This window comes from Uloborus diversus, chromosome 1, assembly GCF_026930045.1.
Source record: "Uloborus diversus isolate 005 chromosome 1, Udiv.v.3.1, whole genome shotgun sequence".
Taxonomy (NCBI): Eukaryota; Metazoa; Arthropoda; class Arachnida; order Araneae; family Uloboridae; genus Uloborus; species Uloborus diversus.
Genome location: NC_072731.1, coordinates 72,830,364 through 72,856,883, shown reverse-complemented (window position 1 = coordinate 72,856,883; position 26,520 = coordinate 72,830,364). Strand labels below are relative to the sequence as shown.

Here is a 26,520-nt window from a genome sequence, read left to right as displayed (position 1 = left end):
CTGTAAAAATGAATTGGGTGACAATGGGATTATTTTACTATTGTTGCCTGATACGTGTGTAAGTGGCCGAGAGTTGATTCTCCATTCTACGTCACATAAAATAGTTGTCATTTCTTCATAAGAAAGAAAAGCCTTTCCTAAAATCTTTTTTAAAATTTGTTTCATGACACCGATCAACCTTTCCCAAAAACCACCCCACCAGCCAGCCGTTGGAGGGCTAAACAGCCATTTAATTTTCTTTGTTGTACTATATTCTGCAAGTTTGCTCCAGTCTACCAGTTTTAAGTGATTTGCACCTCCAACAAAGTTGCTTCCGTTATCACAGTATACTGTCGAAAATCTTCCTCTTCGTGATATAAATCTTCGAAAACTTTGAAGAAATGCTTCGGTGGACATTGACGACAGAAGTTCTAAATGTACTGCATGATAGACATCACAAGTATATATACAAATCCAGGCCTTAGACCCATCTTTTAAATACAAAGACCCCGCCAAATCGAAACCAATTATTTCAAATATAGCAGCTTCTTTCACTCTATTTTCCCGGTAAGGCGCATGCAGGTGCACTCAAATTACGCTTCGCATGCCTTAAACATGTAACACATTTTGATATGACACTTCTAATAGCTTTCCTGCCGTTTAAGATCCAGTAGTGCTCCCTTAAGATATTTAATAGCATTTGAGAGCCTGCATGACAGTTCTTCACATGTTCCGTCATTATGAGTCTTATTACTACTTCATGATTAGGTGGCAAAATAACTGAGTTTTTGAAATCGGCAGAATCAGATCTGTAAGTTAGCTTGGTTTTCAGACGAAGAAGACCGTCAGTTTCTTTATAAGTCGCTAACGATTTCAGATGCCTTATATTCTCATCATTAAAATAGTCCATCTGGATAGTCTTCAAAATCATCTTTGCAGCTTCAGCGACTTCTTGATATGATAACTCACCATTCATTCTTGTTGCTGGATTTTGGCAGTTAAAAATGAAGCGTCTTACCCAAGCTACCATGCGTAGTATTTTGTCAAAGCTTGAAAAATAATGATCGTACCATTATTTAGAATTATGCCTACCTTTTTTATCTTCAATATTTTCATTGGAAACAAACAGAAGTAACATTCAACTTACTTCTTTCTTATAATATAGCCTCCAAGTCGTAATCTTGCTCAGAAGAAGGCCTTTTCGTTGGATCTTCTTTTATCCATGAAGGCCCCTCCCACTATTTAGATACTATCAAATCTTGAGAAGTACAACCTCTGGAGGGAAGATCAGCTGGATTTAATTCCCCAGGGACCCATTTCCAATATTCAGGTGCCGTCAGCTTTTGAATTCCTTGACACGATTACTTACGAACACTGACCATATTTCTTCATTTTTTATCCACGCCAAACCTGTTGTTGAATCTGTCCAGAAATTAAGTTTTATGTCCTTTCGATCAACATAGTTTAGTCCTTCCAATACAGAAGTACACAATCTTGCTCCAATAAGAGTTGCAATCAACTCCAAGCGAGGTATGGTGATAGTCTTTGCTGGGGCAACTCGAGATTTTGCAGCCAAGAGATGAACTGTTACTGTGTGACCCCTTTCAACTCTTATGAAAACAACAGCAGCATAAGCATGTTGACGAGCATCAGAGAAGGTGTGAATACTAATGACTTGATTTTCATCAGAAATGTCGATCCAATGTGGTATAGTGATTTTCTCTAATGCATGCAGTTTATTAAACCAACTTAGAAACTCCCTTCCAGATTCAGGATCAACCTTTGAGTCCCAAGATGTTTTCAGTTTGCATAATCTAGGGAGAAGTAACTTCGGGAATAACATAACTATACAGGCATATCCTATAGTATCAAATACTTTATGCGTATTGACAAAATTGTTTTTTCAGTAACATCACTTAGTTGAAACTCTTTCAGCCAACCTAATTCCAGGAACAATGTATCATTTTTTCGATTCCAAGATATTCCTAACACTGTACATGGTAGTATATCCTTTTCTCCACTATAATGCCAATCTCTTAAATTGAATTTTCCTTTCGCCATTATAGTTTTCCCATCCTCTATGAATTTAACCAGTTCATCTTTATGATCAACACTTGATACCATGTTATCAACAAAAAAGCTATTTCTCAGTTCATGAATTACTTCTTCATCCCAGGTCGAATTTTCAGCATTTTTTCTCAAGTGAAAATCTAGAACAGCTGATAAGAGGTAAAGGCTGCTGATCAAACCAAAAACAACTTTGGTGTGACGAAATATTTTTAATTTACCGTCTTTTGTCCACCATAGAAAACGTAAAAAATTTCTGTCTTCTTCACGAACACTTATTTGCAGAAAAGTTTTCTCAATGTCGGAAGTGACCCCATATTTTCTTTCTCGGAATTTCAACAGAAGATTAGGAATAAGTTCTAAGAGATTCGGACCAGAATTCAAACATTGATTAAAAGAGGGCATTGATTTTTCTCTTGCGGATGCATCGAAGACAGGACGAATTTTCGTTGTTCCATACTGATTCCCCACCGGTTTGTGTGGCAAGTAATGACTTTGAACTACGGTTTCTTCTAGAGACACTTCTTCAATTATACCCAGTTTATACCACTCTTCTGATGTTCCATCATATTTTATGTACAATTTCTTTGAATTCAATCCATTGGTCATTTTTTCTAATCTTCTTTTTGCTAAGTCTTCATTCGAAGGCCACGGAACATGTTCTTCCTTCCAGGGCAAAGCAACTTTATAATGCCCATCTGCATTGACTGTCACAGAATTCAAAAAAATCATCTTCGTCATAAAATCTTCTTCTTTTGTCTTCCGTTGAGTTGAATCTGTTATTCCAATTACATCTAAATTCCATAAATCTTCAATGGAAGCTTCTTCAGTAAATACTAATGTTACAGTCATGGTGAAATTTTCATTACTGCTAAAAATGGGTAATTTTCCCATCAATGTCCAGCCTAAATAAGTTTCAGTTGCGAGAAGACCGTTAGAAAGTTACTTGTTCGCCAGTAAAAATACTTGCAGCGATATCAGCTCCTAACAGTATCTCAATCGGACCTGCTGTATCATCAGTATCAGTAATCTCAATGTTTAGATTTCTAATCTCTTTCATCCATGAACCTTTCTTCACAGAACTAACATTATCACATATTATTGGCTGATCTAAAACTTCAAAACTTCCATTATATCTTCAATTTAAATTTCCTAGTTCAACTTCATAAAGTAAGTGTTTTCTTTCATTTGTTTTGTGCCCGCCAAATAAAGAATGCACGATTATTTCTTGTCCCAAAGCAACACAGCCTAATTTTAAAGCGGTCTGTTTCAGAATGTAAGAACGTTCCGACCCTGAATTGATTAGTGCTCTGAGAGATATACATGAAGAGGAACCCTTAGCGTTTATCTTTAAAGTTTGTAAAAGTACAATGTTAGGACGCTTGGCGAGACTAGTCGTAGCAGACGAACTTTGGTCCCTATCACTTTCATTACAAACAGCTTCTCTGTGCTCAACTTTCTTTTCAGTTAACATTTTGCACATCAAGGGAACATGCCGTTTACTGCAAACAATACATTTCAGCTTTGCTTTACATCTTTTAGAATTATGCCCAATTTTTAAACACGAAAAACATGCCTGTTTAGTTTTCAAAATCTTTTGTCTTTCATCTAATGGCATATTCTGAGCAAGAAAGCAGTCACAACTATTATGCCTTTTAGCGCAAAAAATGCAAACATTTTTTTTCTCGTTTTGTATCAGTAGTTCAGACGCAGTTGCAAATTCTTCATTCCTGAAATATTTGTTATTTCTATTCTTCATGTCCTTTTTTCCAAACCCAAAACCATCCATTGCCATAGAAATTCGTTGTTCTGCTTCAACTTCATTTTTTAAGAACTTCATTAATTTCTCCAAACGGCTGCTAGGGGTAGGATCGGAATCAACATTTCTTCTATATGTTCTCAAAATATCTTCTGATAAGCTACTTTCTAAAAGTGGATATAATAAAGGAGCACATTTTTCAGAAGTAACGCCTAAAGATTCGAGTGCCCTAATAGCGGACTCTAGCTTATCATAAGCAGCATGAATTGACAAAGGATTGGCAACATTTTTAATGACTAATTTCAACAGTTCTTGACTATAGACTTCAACCAACATATCATCTTGGCCAAATCGATCCTTTAAAGCTGCAGTTACTTTTGGATAATTAAGACCGGTTGGCGGAAAACTCAGAGCAATTTCTCTAGCTTTTGTTCCTTCTTCAGTTGATTGAATCAAATATTGAAATTTGTCTTCAGGAGCCAAACTTGGATCCTCGTGAATTTTAGAAAACTGACTCCAAAAACCAAGCCAATCAATAATCTCGCCACTGAACTTCTTAAATTCTAGCAAAGGCAACTTAAATCTTCTTTTCTTTAGACTGGATATAGAATCTTCATCATCAGCAATGTTATTCACTTGTTTTGTCTTTAAAAGAAGATTAAGTTTCTTATATTTTGCAGAATATTCATCAACTGTACGACTTTCAATTTCAAAATCACCTTCTGTAGTTTTTTCATCTTCAAGCATTATGTTTAAAATTTCTTCATTTAAGGTGACTAATTCATCATACCTTTCACTAAGAAGTTCAAATTGTGCCAACAGTTCGCAATTATCTGCATTACTAATGTCCTCAATTTCTAAAGCCGTATCAATACTATTGCATAAACGGGTAAATGCAGATCTAATCACTTTACGCTTTTATATCAAAGCCATGATTGAAACAAAAAATATTCAATGCAATTCTTAGCAAATAATTTTCTTCAAAATTATACCTGTTCTCTTTACTTTTTGTCAAATATCAATACTATGAGTCCTGTACACTTTGCCTTTTTCAAATTTTTATAACTACAAGTCCTGTCACGGTCGCCAAATGTTGCATTCTCATGCCTCAATGAAATTATACTAAAAACCTGTAGCTATACTTAAGATACTAGCAAAAGACCAGACTCCATAGATTAAAGGTTAACAGGATAATAATTTTATTTGCTCTTTCAACATTGCAAACTCTGCTCTCCCAATCTTCCGAACAAGCAATTTTAAACCAAAGCTATTGTTGCCTTGACAACAGGGATGCTGACACATGCGGCTCAAAACATAACTTTATATAAACTATTTGCAAGGCTTAACAAGGACAAGGGGTCATCGTTTTAAGCTATTTAAATCTCAGGCTAACTTGGAAATTAGGAAAACCTACTACTTTAGCAGGGTCATGGACACTTGGAATAGCTTACCGGAAGAGGCGGTAATGAGCAAGGGGGTGGATAGCTTTAAGAGGGCCATTGATCTTCATTGGGGACTAATTACTTGACTAGGACTAGCCTAGCTGGGCCCAGAGCCTGTTGCTGGTTGTCACATTTGTATTTGTAAATGAAATAAAATTAATTGCTTAGAGCTGCATTCTGGGTTATGAGCATTTGCCACAAAGTGAAAGTATACAAGGTTCTTTGAGAAACTGAGCAGCCATTTGAGGATTCTGTTTTTAGTGGCTCTGGCTTTAATGTGCTGATGTATAGATACATCAGGTGATTATGTGTCCCAAATTTTCCTAGACTCCCAAATTTTTAGTCCTTTTGCATTTTTTTTTTCTCTCTTGGTTCTGAATTGTTGTCAGAGACAAAGGTATGACATAATATCCACATGACCTCTAATATGCCATTAATGAAAGCGAGCTTACTAAGTACTAAGGGTAATTTCCATCCATATCTATCATAACTAAACATTCCTCTTCATTTTTGTGAAATTTTTTGTTATTGGTATATTTGATAGAGAAAACATGGAACTAGGTTTCATGAATTGTAATTTGATACCTTAGTGACGTCTGCAACTGAACCTATAAAATCAGTCTGCAAGACATTCAGGAGAAAAAGCATCAAAATCATCAATTGTCACCCCTTAGAATGTATATTAATACCTGGTTGTTAAGAATGGACACAAAGAAATGAAGCATCTATGTACAGTTGCAAAATTGTTCTTTATTATGTTACTGTTTTGTTCAATTCCATAACATTCATACATTTGAGTTAGAAAATTATAGTCAAAAGTTTCTTCCATGAAAAAATGCTAAATATTCATCAGCTGTAATATCTTGGCACTAGAATTTTTTTTAAATGAAACAAACTTTTTGTTGTAGTTAATACCGGTGATAACATGTAAACAAAAATCAACCTAAAGATTCAGAATATTATATCTGCAACTGTTTTATCAAGTTTTGTGCTTCAAAAGAATAAAATAAAGTAAAAAAAGGCTATTGGATATACATCTTATATTTTGTGATTAAAATTTTTATATTTGTTATTCTTATGTTTATTATTTAATTTTTAGTTTCTTCATTGTGTGCCATGTGCAAAGCAAAATGACAATTGTTTATAAACTCAATAGTAAAAGAAAAGTAAAATATCCCAGCTGTCTGCTACAGGTTGGTTCATTGACATTTCATTTTAAGATACCTATTGTGTGCTTTTATTGTAAAATTTATTACTTACATTGTGCAAAATAGAACTTTTGTTCTTTAGCTGTTGTAATACCTTAACATACTTACAATGTAAAAAGAAGAAACTTAGCAGTCTAATAAGAGTGTCGCCATCATATTTCTGTGTTTATCATATTTTTATAGCAGTAGGAAAAAGTTTTAAAAAATATTTATTTCACGAGTATTGCTGTCAATCTAGATACATAAGTAGGCCAGTTGAGTCATTCTTTTGAGTTATTAAAAAATTTCAAATATTTTTTCATTACTTGGGTTTATCTAAAGATCTATTTCAAAAAAAATCTACCAAGGTTATTCTGCTTTTGTATAGAAGTTTGGTAAGACCTGATTTGGAGTATGTTATTCCTTACCCCAAGAAAGATATCCTCATTGGGATGAGTTCCATGAAGAGCTATTAATCTAGTAAGGGAACTTTCAGATTTACATTATGATTCCAGGCTTAATGTATATAGCCTGAAGCAAAGAAGAGTCAGCAGGGACATGATTCAGTTTAAATTTATCAAAATGAAAGATGTTTTCGGGTTAAATATTTGCACGGAAAGCAGAGCAAGGGATCATTGTTTTTTTCCAGGGCTTTCCAATCTACAGCCCGCGGGCCAGATCTGGCCCACAAGCAGTTTATTCCAGCTCGCAAAAAGCTTAAAACTGAAAACATTTTTAAAAAATTTGATTTTTATTTCTTTTTGAGCATTTTAAAAGAAAACTAAGCTGAGAAAATCTTAAAAACCACTACTAAGCATGATCATAGCCAGAGTGAGGCTGGAAGGGGCAACTGCCTCTCCCTAGATGAGAGTTTTCTTTCACTTTCCTCCCCCAAGTCACCTAAGATACTTGAAAATTGCATTTTTCAGAACTTCAATTTAAGAAAAAAAAATTGGAGGATAGTCGTTTTCCTGTTCTTTTCCGCTCATTTGACCAAAAATATCCTTAAATGGTGTTTTGGAGACCTTAATTTCAAACGATTTCCAGGGTAAGATTCTGAGGAGTCCTTTTCAAACATCTTAACATAATAGCATAAAATTGAGTTTTTGAAACTTACTTTGTGGAGAAGCACGAAAAAAGGGGACTCTCCCGAATCATGAAAAGTTTTGAAATAAAAGCTCTAAAAAATGCAAGTGTATTCTCTCTTTGGTTTCGTGAGCAATAGGTGTGCTCCGAGGACAGCAGCATTTAGAGATCGTCCAAATGTCTTTAGTTGGAATCAAGAAATGATGTAAACCATGAAGCGAGATTTTGGAAATAATAGTTCTGTTTCTAGGATACTGATATAATTTCTCCCCCAATTAAGTCCTAAAACTCATTTGAAGTAAAACTCATGTGTTAAACCTTGTTATATTCTCATAATATTTCCTTTCTTTTTTTTTCTTCTTTGAAAAATTCCTACAATCACAAGGTTTTGGGAGGAACCATGACCCCAATGGCCCCCCCTCTAGATCCGTCTCTGCTGTAAATACTTATTTTGGTAGTTCTATAAAATTACTATTTTTCATTCTAAGAAAAAAATTATAAACCCAAATTAGTCCATGTTTTTAAATCATTAATTTCATGAAAAATATTGAAGGAAAAATTTTCAATTCAATGAAAAATTATAGTGAACATATAAAATGTTTACTTAAAACACCTAAACCTTATTTTCTAAATTAGAAAAACAAACAGTTGAAGGTTAATTATCTGCAATATTTGGAAGTAATTAGTTTACCTTGCTTTGCCATCTTAAGAAAACTAAACTTTTTTTTCATCAATTTCTATAGTGTTGCTACCCATCATATTTTCAGCTTATACTCATAAGCAAGGATAACGCTTGTAACTGAACTTTTGTAGTTGTATGAAATTATTCATTTTCATTTTGTTTAATGAAATATAACTTATTTAAGTTTTAGTTATATATTTATTGATTCATTTATTATTATTATTATTATGTAAAAAAATTGGGAAAACCTGTCAGTCATTCGCAGAATTTGTTCACAAGTGTTCAACAGTCCTTGAGACCAAAGGTTTTTTCTACTAAATGGAGGGGTAGAAGGGAGTTTGTAAAAAATAACCTCTTGGATTTGTAAAATATCATATGTTTTTAACAGTCTACAAATGAAAGTTTTTGTTTTTTTCAGCCCCCTCCCTCCCCGCCCCCAAAATGAAAAGAAAGAGAGAGAGAGAGAAACGAAAGGAAAATAAGTAGGAAAAACAAACATTATCGATCCGCAAGTTCTTTTTGAGAGCTCTTGCCAGTTTGCATGTTGGAAAAGGTTTAGACATGCTGGTCTGGGCAATGAGTACTAATCTTATATTATTTCAAATGCAGGTAACTCTAATGATATTCAACAATGTAGTGCATCTTTAACCGAAGAGTATTACAAACTGTATACAAGTAATGAAAAACAAAAATAGTTTCATTATTCGCTGTTCAGCAATAGAAACAGAAATACATGGAGAGAAAAATGACAATATGGTTGAATGTAGAAGACTAAAAGTATAAAAGTATAAACATATAATTTGAATGTTGTAACTAAACTTTTGCAGCCTTTTTTTGACATCCCATAATGCTTGGTATTTCATTGTATATATAAAAAGTACAGCACTCATTTTCAGCATCTAATTGAAAAGGTTGTGGCCCATTATTATCAAGCCTTTTAATTATTAAATAATTTACTTTTTATGTAGATAAATCCTACTAAATACGAACCAAAACAGCTCAAAAGAGACCAGAGGCTAACAGGATCCAGTATGATAGATGATCCTTTACAAGAGGTAAACAGCTTTATCCTAATTTTTGATTTATTGTAATGCATGTTTGTTCACTCTTTTATTATATGCACATACATACGCTTGCAGAATGTGAAGAATTTTTACACAACATTGGAAAATATAATTATGCTGCTTTGTGTCATTATACCATATACTTGATTTAAAAAGTAATACCCACTAATTTCATCAATTAATGATTCAGTATATTTGTTATAAGAGTAGGCAAGTGCAAATATCAAAGGGATTTGAAGAGCTTAAGGAATATAATGTAGGAGTTACTTCAATTGTAAAGACATGTGTTTTGCTAAAAACTTTTAGTTAAAAAATTTGTTTAATTATTTAAAATTTGAAATAGCTGAAAGCTCATAACAATTTTTATAAGATGAATATGAAGGGGGGGGGGGAGGAAAAAAATTCTTTAATATTGCTGATTTATGTATGGTACATCAGAGATTGTAGTTGTCCAGATATTTCTGTTGAAAATATTTTATTCTGATTGATCCTGATTTTTATCTTTTTGTCCTGATATCCCTGATGATTTTTTAAAAAAATCAGTTTCAGGCCTTCTAGCAGAGTTTCAGTTTGACCCTGGTGAAAATTTTACTTTTAAAGATTGAAATTGGTGCTGCACAGATTAATTGTCAGTAATTGATTATCCCCCAGTTTACCTATTAACCTATCGACCTATTTTAGCCAATAAATCTGCTGAAAAATTACTTTTTTCATTTAAATTACTAGCTACGTCGCCCGGCTTTACACAGTCCACCTCGAAAATAAAAGTTATGTCAAGTGACGCGAGTTCAACACTCAGGCTTGAACCAAAGAAAAAAGTCAGTTAAATTTTGTGGCAGATTGCGAAAAAATAACGAAGAAGTAAACATTTTAAGTCCCCCGATTACAGGAAACGCCTCAATACAAAAACAAGAATTATACCTGTTCATATTCAAGAAAAAAAAAGGCAACAGATCTTTCGTCTCAATGATTTTCATAAAAGCATTGTTGCAGAAAGTTGAGATGAAGCACTGAATAATAGTTTGAAAGGAGGAAAGAATTTGAAAAATAGGGATTTTATGTCGAAATCTAAGTGTCATAATTAATAGTTTTTAATTGATATCTCCACTAATTATTATCGAAGGATTATGTTAAATAGCCAAACATAAAGACAGGAAGATTACAAATCCATCAATACCTGGTTCGATGGTCAGTTCACTGTCGTTCTGGAGAAGAAACTTGGGCATAGATACATACATTGATACATACGCTCAGTTTTTAACTATGTAAGATTTTTACTTAGGACAAGTAACTATGTCAAAGGAATTTTAGCCGATTAATCAGCTAGTTTTTTAAAAATTTGTTTGAAATTGGTTTTGCTTAGAACAAGAAACTATCCTAAATGAATTTACTACACCTAATCAGTAGTTCTAAACTCTACCTGTCTTTTCCCCATTTGATTCAAAATTTTCAAATTATGGTAGGGATGTTAACAACATATTTTTTTAAAAGAAGAAATGGAAGGAGGTAGAAAAAGTTTCTGGGAATATCCAAAATGAAACTGAAATTTTATAGCAAAAAGACAATTAAATTTAAAAAAAAGAGACATTTAGGGACTTGAAACTTAAAAGAGAATCAGTTAGGAACGCTGCAATTGCATTGATCTTTTTTATGCCTATTTCCAGTAAACAAACAAACAAAAAAAAAAAAAAAAAAGAAACACTCATAAACTTGGTTACAATGTCTGATGATATATACCTTTCATTGCAATATATGGAGATAATATGGAGTCTAATATTATATATGTGTCAATATATATGGACACTGCAAGCTTTAAAAAATATTAAAAGTGTCCTAATGGTTTTGTAATATTTTGTCCTGAGTTATTTTCAAAGCCACTACAAAGTCTGATACATCCAGTTCAACACCACCATAAGCGTAAATTCTTAGTTTCTAATCTTATGGTGGTATTGAAGTGCTAATTTGTTGGACTTTGAAATGAAATACAGCCATGAGTGATTAAGTGTGATACATATATGATTATTTGCCTTAAATTATTTCATTTCAAGGTCTAAAATGTTAGCACTGTAATAACTGCCTTAAAATTAATAGTAATTAGTAAATTTGATAGTATACTGGCAATTTATAATTTTGGTAGAATGCCTAACGTTGATGTATTTCCCTTCCATCATTTATTTTCACCTCAGAAATAATGACATTGATAAGGTCTGTCACCGAGCTAAGATTAACGGAGGTGAGGAATTTTCCATTAATATAGGCCTAATGGATATATTTTTCAGGGAAATATTTTTTCTTCCTTGCTACAATCTGCACATGTTAAGCATATGAAAACATGTTAATTTTTTTTTTACATTAATTTACGTCCCTGAAATTCAAGTTCACGAAGGTGAGAAGTCACAATAACCACACTTAATATTTAAAACAAAATCTATCTTCTTTTTTTTCGACAAAAATCTCACAACTTCTTTATGGCTGAAAATAAACAAGGGGGCTCCCCTGTATCATGGAAAATAAATTTGATGTGGTTACAGCCACATGTTAATGGGGAATGGCAATTTGTGTTTAGGTAACGGATGTGAGAGTTTATTGTTTGACGTGACTCCTTATTCAACTAAAACGAACTAAAACAATTATATTAAACAGTTAAATATACTTAAACAATTAGTATTTAAGACACTTGTGAAAGGAATAATAAATAAACAAGTATAACTTTTAATTAAACAAGTTATTAAGCAACATAAATAGTCATACAAGGTGTGTGAAATGCCACAAAGGTGCCAATTCACATGTGTGAACCAAAAATATATTAAAATAAAAATTATTATTAAAAAATTGTTGGCAGGTTTAAATAGATATATTTTTTATGAAATTAAAAAGCATTGCTAAATGAATTGTTCCTTAAAATTTTTAGTGTTAAATGCATGTGACAGAAAAGTTACACTTTTTGAAGAATGAGCCATATATTTTTTAATTATTTTCATTTTTCTCTAAGCATATTACTTTTTGTTTCCCTTCTTAGTTTTACCCCCCACCCACACACAAACCTATCTCCAACTTATTATATTAAAAACATGCATGAATATGTGTACATAAATTGACTTTTTTTCTGATATAATTTATTTTTCTCCGTTTTAGGTATTAAACTTTGCATTTAGGGATTATATTAACACCTGGTATTCTCACCTATCTACTGATGAAGAATTTCTCTTATGTTTAAAAGAACTTGTAAGGAAAGTAATTGTAGCCTTTTCCAACAGGTATAACAACTCCTAATGCTGTTTATTTATGTATTTATTTATTAATTATAATGTCAAAACATTTTTTTTTCTTCAGAAATGCTTATTTTAACTTTAAATGATAACTGAATAAAAATTAATTATGAAGTTTTTTCAGCAGTTTGTTAATGCTCTCAATCATGTATGGAAATATCTCTTTAGGAGTCCTGAAATATTTTCAACATTTAGATTATTCTTACTTTTTATTCTAAATACTATTTGTTATTTAATGACCTGTAAATTTCCTAACTTTTATTATCAAAAAACTTTTGAAAACATTTTTTGGTGGGTCACAGTGCACTCCGTTCTAAAATGTAGGCCAACTTATCACTGTCATTTTTATTTAAAAATTAATGGCAAACAGCATTTCACAAATGTATTGGTGTTGATCACCTTTTGATGCACTCCTAATTTCTTCACAACAGTATGAAAGTGTTGATAAATACTTTTGATTCTAAATATGATACAATATATTCTAGGGCCGGGCGATGCATCGATACATCGCCAAACACCGGTGTGCATTCTACATCCTTAAATTGGTGTAGAATTTTTCTCTAAACCAATGCATTGATACTGATCCAATGTACAGACACTGGTCCAAGGTTGCTGCCGTTGTAATTTCTCATTTTTTCATACTAATGCAAATTAGCAGTGTGTCAATCCAATCTGGTTTAACAGTGAAGGTGGGAAGAATTAAACATTCATTTCTCCCAAAACATGTAAGAAATGCACATGTGTTCTTTGTAATAGACGTATCATATGGTCACTTGCCAGGGAAAAAAGCAAAATTTAGAGAGCTAAATAGCAACAAAAAATGCAATGCGTATTTTGGTGTTACAAGAAGTGGAGTTCTTGGCAGATGTCACACGGGTTGCTAACTGGTAGTGTCACCGACTACCCCCCCCCCCAAAACTAAAATAAAGTTTTATGTAAATATGAAATTTATATAATTTTCAGAAACAGCTCAGTTCTTCTTTTGTGACATAATAAAAGTTTGGAAGACAAATATAAACTGCAAATCCATTTTCTGCAAAATTTCATACATGTCATATGTAACCTCCCCCTCCCCCTGCAATATTGGGTACTCTATTTTTGTTAAATTTTTTTAATTAAACATAATTTAAGATATATTGGTGGACATTTTCAGAATTAAAATATTTGTATTTTATATACTATAAAATTCTCTCTGAATAGCACCTGGTGCAGCCCCCCTCTCCCGCTACTAACTGCAAGGGTGCTTTTTTTAATGCAAGAATATGTGAGGTTTTAAATGGAACTTTGCATCCATTTACTTACATCTTTTTGCATAAATAAACAGGATTATTGTAATTTCAAAACTTGTCCTCCATATTTTTCACTAACTTGCACTTTTAGCCCTGCTTTATGATATAACAAATTTCTTTATGGTGCTGAAATCTGTCAATTCATTTTTAAAAGAAGGAAAAAACCTTACATCGTGATGCATTGCTACATCACGATGTGAGGTTGGCGATGCATCACGATGTAGAAATTCCTACATCGCCCAGCCCTAATATGTTCGTAAAAAGTTTTTAGAGATGCTATGATTTTTGTTGCATTCTGCTTTTACATCTCATAGCATTGGAAACTCACTATATGTACACTTTTGAAAATCTGCACTATTTTTTTGAAGCTTTGCCTCAACCAGTTTTGATGTCAAAATATTTTTCCGAAAAATTGAAGTACGATTGATCATCTCATTTTATGTGGGCTTTTTTTTACGTGGATTTGATTACATGCGGTCTAGATTTGACGCCTTTATTTTATTTTAGGCAGATGAGTTTTTATTTTACGCGGATTCGACATTGCAAACAGATAAAATTTTCGGTTTTTTCAAAATCAAAATTCAGAGAGATTGCAGAGAGCAGATAATAAACTGCATTTTGGTGTGATAAGCGAGTTTGAACCACTGTAGACATTTTTTTCCAAAGTTCTTTTTGGACGCAAAGTTGTTAAACTCACACAATTCAGAGCTCGCTGGAAGTTGAGCTTTTAAAAGTGACAAAGCAGAATGAAGCAAACAAGGATAACAAAATCGATGACACACAAACAACAGCCTTTCACATTGAACATTTTGAATCATTCCTTGACAGTGCAAAGTATCTTTCTAATTTGTTTGTTAGTGAAGGAAGATCCTGTCACAGAAATGATGTGATTGATCATAGATGTGTTAATACCCCACAAAGAAATAGAGAGAAAAATAATGAATGACTGCCAAAAGAATATCCTAACCAGCCCTTTTTAATAAACACTAAGTTAATTCACATTTTCTTTATGAATGTTGTGAATATTTATCAGAATAAGTACACATTAAACATATTTCATACATTTGACTATCACTAAAATGAAGTTTTTTTTAAAAATCTGTGGAACCTAACCCCTATTTTAACACTACTATTAAATCTCAATTCATGAGGTTTTGATTTGTGTGACGTTTCTGTGTAAAATAATCCCCCCTCCCCCCCGGACAATGAGAGTCTACTGTAATCATTTAATAAAAAACAGTTGAATATCTTTGGATGGCATTCAAAATCATTTACTTCTTTCGTTCTTTTTTTGCTGGTAGTTTCAAATTTTATTGATTAACCCTTCCTGTAATATTGGTGCAAAGATTGTCAATTTATGTTTTGCTGAAATATCTTTAGTTTCCAAAGTTAAAATTAAAAATGACATTTTTTTAGCATGACTGCTGTTTTTTAAATAGTGAATCAAATAAAAAAAAGCATTTTACACTCTGATAACTAACTAACCCCAGTTTCAAAAACAATGAGTTTTGGTTAGCAACTTCAGCTCAAATAAAATATTTAATTGATGGATAATGAAAGGCAAAGAAATGTAGTAATTCTTCATGTTCTGTGTTGAGATTGTTGTCATTTCAACTTTATTACTGACTAGCGGTACCCTCACCACTTTGCTCGTAGTAGAAAAGTAAAAGGTCATTTGGTTTGCCTGTATATTTACAAATAATGGATGATGAATTTCTCACCAATTTGCTATGTTCATTTACTCGCCCACGTTACGGTCTCATGTTATGATAATTTGATAATTTACTCATCCATGTTATGATCATTTGTCCGATAAAATGTTCTTAAAATGGGAATAGAAAAGAACAAAATCGAATTTTCAAAAAATCGTTTCAAGTTGCACATCTCCATGCTACAAGTTAATTTTGTGCCTAATCTCATGAAAATTAGTCTAACGGTCTAGGCGCTATGCACATCACAGAGATCCAGACAGAGAGACTTTCAGCTTTATTTTTAGCAGAGACTATGCAGCATTTTGATTTTATTACTGAAACTACAAAAGACAAAGCAAAAGTAAAGTAAAAAGCTTAGATCCTGTATCATATGATGTGATAAGTGGGTTTTCTTTTTCTTTTTTTGTCATTGCAGTCATTTAGGATAATTTTGGTCACAATTTCTGAACTTTTAACTCCCCATTATGTTTTAATCATGCTATTGCATTTATTGGCATAAAACTGAAGGGGGGGAAATGAAATCTTTAAATGTATAGCCCAGTGGTTGTGGAGTTGAATTCAGAAGTAATTGATAGAAAGCTGAAAATTATTTTAATCCATTCAGTATGTGTCTGGAATGAGCATACTAGGTACCCCCCCCCCCTACTAAGTGAGCTTTAGCTACTTGGTTCAAATTAGGGACAAAAGGCACCTATTTTTTCATTAATATAACTATATCAAGAGTTTTTATACAAATAATATATATATATATATATTTTGCTGTAGATAGTACAATTATTTGTTTACTCTATGTTATGCTATGATTTATAAAACAATGTATTGACCTTTTATTTTATCTGGTTTGAATATTTTGTCTGTTGAATTTTTAGATTCAAAGAAGTTGATTGGGTTCCATATTTAACTACAAAACTAGTTGATGATTTTGCTTCTCATCTTCGCCTTTTTAGACAAGCTCAATCCAAACTAAAAGATTCACAGAGAAAAGGCAAGCATATTTTAAGCCAATTTTTATTACTTTGTGTAAAACAATTAGACACATAAATTAATGTAATCTGCACTGCATTCTAGATCCTACTGCAAATGTAAGTTTACTGTCTCTGTTTTTCACCTTTGAAACTGCAATGGAAGATAACCTGAGTCGTAATTTAGTCAGTACTTCTCAGAAACATGAACTTGGTGAGTTTTTAAAACTTGTGTGTTATTTTTTGACAAATTTCCTGAATAAATGAATGCTGATGACCCATACGAACACAAATTGATGTTTTCTTATTGCTTTCAAGTTTGCAAGTATTGTGAAGCTCATAAAGCATTATTGCCTATTTATTTATTTATACTCCCTTATTTATTGATTTAGAATACTTACAAGAGCTTTGTGAAGTGATCATGTATATAGTGTTGCCACCTGAAGATTTTCAAAATTTAGTTTCAAGATTAATTTTAAGAGTAAGTTTGGAATTAATTTCACATTTATTCAAAAAATTTGACATAAATTGCTCATTTTCCTCTTTCCCTTTTTAGGAAATCATTGTCAGTGCTGCAGTTTTGCCGATCATAAATCTTGTATCTGATCCTGATTATATTAATCAGATAATAATTTGGCTAGTAAGTACTCATCCTTTACATTCTTCTTTAAATCATTTTATTTTATTTTTTATTTTAATAATTTATTTATTTTTTACTTCAAATTTAAACTGTGGTCAAACTACCGGTTAATTATAATTTTTTAAAAAATACTAATTCTTAAAAGGACAACCATTTAGTTGTTTTATTGTTCACTAGTGGTGCCCGCAGGACTTTGCCCGTAGTAGAAAATTAAAAGGTCATTTGGTTCGCTTGTATATTTACAAATAATGGATGATGAATTTCTCGCCAATGTTCTATGTTAATTTGCTCGGTCATGTTATGGTAACTAACTCCTCCATGTTGTGGTAATTCACTTGGTGCAGAGGAAATAAATCCACCAATAGTGGTAAAAATAAAATCATAGAAAAAGAACAAAATTGAATTTTCGAAAAATCCCTTTAAGGTGCACACCCCATGCTACAAACAAATTTTGTGCCAAATTTCATGAAAATCGGCCGAACGGTCTATGCGCTATGCGCGTCACAGAGATCCAGAGAGACTTTCAGCTTTATTAATAGTAAAGATTTCTTTTTGTAATAAAATAAATTAAAAAAAAAAGTCTATATATCTATTAATAACTTGATTTTAATATAGGTAAAAATCACACTGCAGTACTATACGTTTCAGAGCTGAATGGTGGGTGGAATGGACACCTTTATGCATGTCAGCTCTAACAGTAATATTTCGCTCTAACAGTAATGTTTCAAATACAAATTTCCATCTAAAATAAATTCTTAATTGGGACCCAATTATATCAGTAATAGGGCTGTATGAATCAGAACGTGCTCATTATAGTCAGTCAACGACGTTTTTCCACTAATCTTTCCTTTTTTTGCATTAAAAAAGAAAAAAAAATGTACCAGTAAATTTGAGTACTACATGCGATGATTAAGTACAAACTCATTGATCCGTATAACCTTTCACTCATGGCTGGAGTTAATATGGAGTTTTATACAAAAATGCATCAAACATTAAAAAAAATACTGCCCTGATTTTTGTCCTGATGTTTATGTACTATTTTTGTGTCCTGATATTTTTTCAGAATCCTTACAAAGTCTGCTTTATATTTAAAAATAAACAATATTAACTTGATTAAATTAAAATAGAATTTGATATTTATTTGATCAAGTACAAATGTGTTAAGAAATTTGTATGCTGTGCAATCAGTATATTTTAGCTGAATAATTTAATTTACGAATTCATTTCAGTTGTGTGGAATATATATTTTGCCTTCAATTTTTATTTTAGTGCAAGGATACTGTTTTAACTACAGATGGTTTTTTACTTGTCATAAGATGCACTGATAATATTGGTGAACTTCAAGCTGTTCTTGAGATGGTCAATCATGAAATTGCTATTCAAAGATCAAAAGACACCGGTGGAGATGATGGTATGTGTCTTTTTTTTACAAGTAACATACATTTTTCAATGGAATTTGTAAAATTTAACTATTTTAACTCGTTTTAAATAGTAGATATGACAACAAAACCATATTCAATAAAAACCTTTTAAATACTCTAGAATTATTATGAAAAAAAGGAATGTTTTTTACTTTTTCCTATATTTAATGCAGTAGTCTCTATTAAATGTGATCATGGTTATTATTATCAATCTCTTATTGCTATCAAAATCCAGGGATGTGTCAGCTGCGCCAATCGCCGATCCTGTGCCAAACTGCTGCAAAAGACCGCTAAATGTACTTTTCTGCGTCAAAATGGTACAAACTTGCCCCAAAAGTACGATTTTGCATTTAATGTTACAGTATCTTCCATATATTTGGAAGTTTTTTGCAGATTGGCACAAAAATTATGCATTTGGTGCTGTTTTTTTACTATTTTTTGAGTTAGTCCCGATTTTTTTACGCATCTCAAATTCCGTGAAAAACTCTATCCTTTTAATATACTATGTGATTCTGCCACTTTGACATCAATTATTTTTGTATTGACCATTATTTTCAACCATTCTTATTTTTGTTTTCAGTAGAAGAGGATTTGTAAGTTTCTTTTTGCCACGCCCACTTGAAAATGTCAATCCAGTTGCATCCAAATTTATTTAAGGCCTTGCCATCTTTAAAAATTAATATTTTTCACCAGTTTTTATCTTGGGTTTTTTAAGATTTAAGGACAGAAAATTCATTTCTAATTTTATTTAGAGACCCTTAAGTTAGCAAAAATCGGGATAGTCTAATGCTCTGGTAATGAATATGCAGATATTTCAAGTTTCTCAAATTCAGGCATTTTTTCCATGTTTTTAGCCTTTCTTAAAATTTTGCATGCAATGTAAATCATTAAATATACTCTCATTATCTAGTTTAAAAAAAATTTTCTTTATGAATTTTTTTTCAAATTTTATTTATTTATTTATTTTTTCCCATTTTTCACATGTATTTTTAATTCCTTTTCTTATGATATCATTTCTCAAAATCATTTTTTTTTCATTGCAATGTCATCACTTTTTGTGTGGTTAAATATGAAGCAGTTTAAAATAAAAGGTTTTAAGCACTACTTTTTTCATTAAATCTATCAATAAAAAGTGAAGGAATTGTCCCACAGTTTTCTTTTTGACACCATTGGAAAAAGCGACATTTTTTACTCCAGAAATATCTCGACCTATGGTCGAAAAACTAATCTTCTATCTCCAAAAGAAAACTTCTTTTTCTTCAAGTGGCACTACAGCCCGTTATAGGCCTTGGCCTGATCCATAATTTTGCTCCAGACCTCCCGCTGACCGACCTTCTCCCTCCGTCTGCAGATTTTCATTGTTTCCAAGTTTGCAAGAACATCATCCAACCATCTCTTTCTAGATCATCCTCTGGTCTTGATTCCCAAAGGTTTCCATTTCAGGATCTTTTTCAGTCTAAAATTATTGTCTGTTCGCTCAATGTGACCAAGTCATTAAAGAAGATGGGCTTTTATAAAGCGAACTCTATTTTTTCCTTTAAGGATATTCTCAATTTCAATATTAGTTTTTACTCTCCACTGATCACCCACCTTCTCAGGACCAGTGATTCTACGTATGACCTTTCGCTCAAAAATCAGTAGGTCTTCTTCATCGTTTTTATTCAGGGCTCAGGTTTCACTTCCATATGTCACAATCGGTCGGATGATTGCTTTATACAGTCTGCATTTTAATGATTTCGACAGCAATTTGTTTTTCAGAAGGTAGCTGTATAGAAAATATGCCCGGTTTCCTTTTATGATTCTAGCCTGTATTTCTTTGGTGTTACCTCCAATGTCTGTGATAATTGAGCCTAGATAAGTGAAACTGTGCACCCTTTCAAAATCATAGTTCCAGGATGCTTCAAATTCACCTTTTACTGCTGCAAGCTCCTCCAAATTCACCATTTTACTGCTCTAAGCTGCTCCAAACTCGCCATTTTCTTGCTCCCGAGATTGCTCCAAAAGCGAGTTTTGGCCTGCACTTCCCTGAAAATCACTCAATCCCAATTTTCTTTGTTCATTTCATATTAAAATTATCACTTTATCAAGAAAATGCAATGTGAATTTAGGAAGATGTAATATTGTAAACTTTAATCTTTCTTGTGTTATTAAAAGCTCATTGTACTTTATATTTCATTCTTTGATCTAAAAGTTTTAAGTGCTTGCAAAAATAATTGTTTATTGAAACAATACTTCACTTTCAGCTTTGATCGTTGTCTACTTGAATGCCATTCTCAAAGCTAGCATTATTTAGAATGTTTTAAAAATTTACTGGCAGGCCATTTACCTTGACCGTGCACTGATATTGTTTGCTTACCAGAATAAAAAAAATTTAAAAAAAATAAAGAACCGCATTTTAATTAACTCTAGAATTACGGGAGGAGTCATTTTGACCAGAGTCAAACTTTTTTTGCTAATTATTTCTTTATATTTTTACAAAAAGCTTAATCCTTTCTTGACTTTTCCTAAACCATCATGCTGTGTCATAATGCATATTTATCAAGAAAATAGTATTTTTTAAAACCCAAACTAAATGATTGTACCTAAAATGTGAACAGGTATCATTTTGACCTTTTTGAGCAAAAAAGAAATGCAAACACATTTACTAATGCTGAAACAGAACAGAAACTTAAAAATACCTCTTAGAACACATCATTGGAAGAACTTGAAGCATTCATAAAGTTTTTAAAAGGAAGCATTAGCTGCTAGCTTCTAAACGCAACTGAAACAGCCCTGGTTATTTTGAGGGTATTTTAAACTTTTTAAAACTACTTCATTATGTATCTTAAAATCTCTGCCTCCATTAAATAAACTGCATTTATTATAAATATCTTTATTGTAAATTAATTTTTAAAAATGTATAATTTTATGTTTGGAGATAAGATATAATTTTATGTTATGATTTCTTCTCAAAGGTCAAAAGGACCCCTGCCATATTTCTAGGTATACCAAGACTGCCGTAATTCTAGTGTTAAAAGAGGTTCCAGTGAAAAGAGTTTTTGATAATTCATGTTCTACCGCCATAGCCGCCTCAGAGCAACACTAAGTTATCTAATCCCAGGAATAATACTAAGATATCCTACTGTTGCTCTGAAACTACAATATACTAAGTCTGAAACTGTTTTTAAAAAATAAAGCATGAAACTCAAGTATTTGATGAATTATTCTTTTTTTCTGTTTACAATTTCAATTGTAATGCTGTTATGCATATCCATATAATGCATCCGTATATCCCCATAAAACTGATTCATCAGAGTCTTCTATTCTTTTATTTTGAAGAGTGCCTCTCTATGCCTGCAAATGCCAGGAAAATATGGTTTTGATGAATGCAGTGCAATTGATTATTGCAAAAAATATTTAAATTTGACTTTAAACAAGCAGCAAGTTTGAAATCTTCAAATTTGCTATTATAGCAGCAATCCATTATGAGAAGTATGTGCTTAATCAAACGCTTGACTTTGCTTGGAAGATGCTGCAAAGGAAAATAGTATCTTCTTGTAAATGTTTTAATGTTAGAAACTAATTTCCTGACATAACTTATTTTTAATGTTTATAGGTTTCTTTAGTTAAATGAGTATGTATGAAAGTCTATGTCTTCTCTTCGTTGACGTCATAAAACTTCTTGAAAAATATATTATAAACTTTTCCAACACATTTATGGAGGTATTCTGTAATGTGTATCAAAAATCACATTTTGTCATATGTTTTAAATTTTTTTAGATACTGATATAAAGCAACAACTTAGCAGCTTATTTTATGTACAAAAAGTTGTGGAGACACAAATGAGGAGACTCAGGGAGGGCACTGTTGATACAGATTCTACGGGTATGCCTTCTGTAAGTTTTTACAGCTTTTAATATCTCACAAAATTATTATGTATTTTGAATATTGTTTATTACTGTTGAAAATATCAAAACTTTGGATTTAAGAATGTACTGCAGTGACTTTGTCACATATTGCTTTTCATAAGCATACTATTAGGAAAAACCTGCATGATAATACTTCTTGTTTCCTGAATCCTCCCCCTCAAAGGCTGATGAAATCATTTGTGGACGTCTCCTTGATATTGTCAGTTTTCCCATGGCAATAAGGATGTGTTGTTCATGAAGAAACGTGTCTAAATGACCAACTCCTTAAAATGATCGGTGCATTACAATCTCATTTGAAATGAATGGTTGTCCTCATGATCAATGCCATAAATTTTATAGTTATCTCTCTCTCATATAATTTTTTTAATGATGTATTTTTTCATGTCTTTTAATATAATTTTTATTTTATACTTATTCAGTACAATTTTTTGTTTTTGTTTCTTTCATAACCAATATTTGGAGATAAGATATTTCTATTTATAAATAATATACTATTTCACATAAGTAAACTTTTTTTTTTTTTGAAAGTTTTTTTCTTCAATGCTAAAAAATTTTATGGCACAGTCTTCAGTGATTTTTTTAAAGAAATTTTTTTAATGTTGCGTTAAATTAATTGTTATTTTTTTACATTAGTAAAAAAAAAATATGAACCCATTTTGTATGTTGCTGAAGCCAAACCTGCGATTTGCTCCGTGTGGTGACCGGAGCAGAATAGTCCCAACCTAGTCCATGCTTGTTGTTAGAGTTGACTAAAATGGACACCCTATCTAAGATGTGAGGCACTGTGCTGATTGATGAATGGCATCTGGGTTGTATGATATTTGAAACGGCCCCCTCAAGGAACCGGTTGAAACCTCGTTGTATTTGACCTTGCACTGGTACAGGGTGGTTGTGGGGGTGTTGACCTTTTACCACCTCACAGTTCCCAACTCCTGTGGAGTTGAGAACTGTGAGGTGGTAGAGGAGGCTGACTTGAAGGAGAAAACCAGCAACCTTACTGCTAGAGGAGGTGAGGGTGCAAGTCTGCAACCCACCAACTGAGAGAGGTGAGGGTGCGTGCAGGTCTAAAACCCACAAACTCTGCAGTAGGGGGGTAGGGAGTACTCAATTTTGTACAAATATGCAGCATGCGCAGACAGGGGGGAGGCTGGTACAAGAGGTGAAAGCCACTGGGCCTGCCTTTCGCAAAAAGGTAGGAGAAACCGAACATCTTCGGTCAGAGGTTTCAACTCCTTCCCCTGCACAAACTGCTGTATCAATAATTGTGTGGGTGTTGACTATTTTCCACCTTCCAGTTCCCAGCTCCTTTGGAGCTGGATACTGGCTTGATGGAGAAGGAGAGAACCTGCAACCTTGCTGCTGGAGGAGGTGAGGGTGCAGATCTGCAACCCCACCGACAGGAAGGGGTGAGGGTATAAGTCTGTGATTCTGCTGACTCTGCAATAGGGGGGCAGGGGGTACTCATTTATGCACAAAAATGCAACAGGCGCTGACAAGAGAGGGGAGGCTGTTACAGGAGGCCAAAGTCACTGGGCCAGCCTTTTTCGAGAAGGTAGGAGCAACCAAATGTCATCAATAGGAGGTTTTAAATCCTTCCCCTGCACAAACTACAGCATCTTAAAGAGTAAAGACAGGTCAACCGCAGTCCTATGCTCAAGTAGTGCGTATGTTTAAGATGGCTGTTGTGAGAGAAACCTTCCCATCAGAGAGGTTATCTCGCGACGACATTGAACATATTCAACTTGTCATTCTAAGGAGGACTGACCAGATTCTCTCTCAGGATCACATGTCAAAAATGCAATAGGCTTCTTAGCAAAAATAGTATTAGGAAAGCTTTTGGTTTTCTTACTACTCTTTACACCTTAAAGCAGCACCTTGCTATAGTGGGTGTCAGTAATGATCCAAAATTGCAGAGGTTACACTTTAAGGAGGAAATTATTACTCACACTCTGTGTGATTGTGAAGTATTTTCTGCCTATGAGTTTGAACACCTTGGGCATCAATTTTGCTTCAGCTACTGATCTGTTTTAAGGCTTCTGTTTGGGGACTAGTACAATAAACCTCTGGTCGCATTGCTTGGTTCGGTTGAGCCCCGCTTTCATTTATTTCATTTCAACCTGCAATTTTTGGAATAGAAAACAGACGTCATGTCTTGGCTTTTTTGTTTTTCATACATTTTTTTTCTTTCTTTGCAATGAACTATCGCGATTGTACTCCGATAGTAATACTCTTTAGAATATTTAATATAGCATTTTAATAATACATAGTATTTTGTTTGTATTCTAGCATTTTTCATTGGAGAAGTCATACACAAAAGTGCCATTTTTGCCCAACCCACCTACACACAGTTTAATTAATTTTTATTTAAATAATGGGTTGTCTCAAAGAGAAAATAGTTTAATAAAATGAATTTTTCTCTACACAAAAAAAATCAAGAAATAGAAATAATGAGTTGATGATATTGATTTTAATTTTCTTTTTTTATGACGTAAGATACAAATGAAGGGGAAAATAAGCATTAAATTATCAAAGTCATCTTTTTTTATTTCATTGAGTAAATATAAGTTACATGCTTTTCGCTTGATAATATGTAAACTAATTTAGTGAATAATGTATTCTGAGTTTTTATTGTTAATGTGGTTAAAAAATGTTTTAATTATTTTTCTCTAACAATGTTAATGTGTTCCTTACTTTTTTCTCCCAAAAATTAAAATATAGAACAAGATTTCCGTTTGTATTGATTATTACTATATATATATATATATATATATATATATATATATATATATTTTATATATATATATATTTTTTTTCCCCAAAGTATTCATTACACTTGTTATTTCAGGGTATTGACTGGAAGGTGTTAAATGAACCAGATGTCAAACTGATCTCACTCCATTTTGATGTAGTTTTAACTAATAATATTGCTTTGCATTATTTCACTGGTAAGAATCGTAACATTTTAACCAAAATCATATTGACTAAACATGTGTTGCTGAAATTCCTTGTTCCTAAGCGTTTTGTCAACTTAAAGTGCTAAGTATTTTCTTGGTAAAAAATGGCTCTCCATTATTAATTAATTTATAATTTTTTTTATACTAATATTCAATATATACTTATTATTTATTTTCGGCATTCTTAAATTAACATAATTTTTTTTTCTAAAAAAATTTTGATTATTAACGTCTATATCCCTCTGAAATTTATCAGTTTGGTTTTGAGAATAGAGGGAGTGGTTACTTGCATGATTTTATGAATGTAAGTTATTCATTGTGTTTGTTACATTTGTTTTTAAAAGTGATGTCCCCCCCCCCCCCCGACTTTGCAAAACTCTGCTACTAATTTATAGCTTTTCAAAAGTCTGCAGCTCTTTTGTTTAGTTTAAGTTTATGAGCTTTTTTTTAGTACATGACCAGGGTGGCTCTCAGCAGCATTATACTAGGTGAAGTATTTTAGAACGATGTGATTCAGCTAGGCCAATAACTACTAAAAATACTAGTATTGCTTGAAAGGTTTAATTATAAGTAGTTTCTACTATCAACTTGTGTTTTATAAATTGAAAACTTGATAGTATATTTTTCTTTACATTTCTGTGTACCAATTTTTCCTCGTTGTGTTTAAATTAGTGTTTTTCTCTCTATTTTTAGATTTTATGAGTGCTCTATCTGCTCAAGGTTTTGTATTTTTCTATCATTCAGTAGAGGTAATTTATTCATATGTTTTATAAATTGAGTTCTGTATTTTGAAATATGTTAATAATTCTAATACTTGTTTTGTGCTAAATGCATGAAAAATTGCATTAGTATGGATGTATTTCTAATTATTTGATTAGCCTTAGAACATAATGTAATGCTACGCACTTGTACAATAAAGTCTTAAATGTTCTAATTTCAAAAGATTTACGTCAGTGTTCAAACCATGTCTGATATCACAAAACTTCAGAGACAGAAGATGTTCGGAAAAAAGATAGTCAAAAAGTAGTAACTTTTTGATATGACTCTGTGATACATGGTGAGTTGGTTCAGTTTGTTTAAACCCCAAAGTCGACTTTTT

At 32.4% G+C, this 26,520-nt stretch overlaps 1 protein-coding gene across 1 annotated transcript in view; it reads left to right on the top strand.

The window, feature by feature from the left end:
• The window catches only part of LOC129234644 (sorting nexin-13-like), a 96,986-nt gene that overhangs the window by 4,161 nt on the left and 66,305 nt on the right, over positions 1 to 26,520 (top strand). Inside the window, exons 2-12 of the mRNA XM_054868679.1 lie at positions 6,347 to 6,440; positions 9,171 to 9,257; positions 12,402 to 12,523; positions 16,406 to 16,521; positions 16,605 to 16,712; positions 16,891 to 16,979; positions 17,055 to 17,138; positions 18,408 to 18,549; positions 22,319 to 22,434; positions 25,313 to 25,412; positions 26,115 to 26,170. Of these exons, the coding sequence (XP_054724654.1) occupies positions 6,347 to 6,440; positions 9,171 to 9,257; positions 12,402 to 12,523; positions 16,406 to 16,521; positions 16,605 to 16,712; positions 16,891 to 16,979; positions 17,055 to 17,138; positions 18,408 to 18,549; positions 22,319 to 22,434; positions 25,313 to 25,412; positions 26,115 to 26,170 (1,114 nt within the window). The remainder of the gene's footprint in view (positions 1 to 6,346; positions 6,441 to 9,170; positions 9,258 to 12,401; positions 12,524 to 16,405; positions 16,522 to 16,604; positions 16,713 to 16,890; positions 16,980 to 17,054; positions 17,139 to 18,407; positions 18,550 to 22,318; positions 22,435 to 25,312; positions 25,413 to 26,114; positions 26,171 to 26,520) is intronic.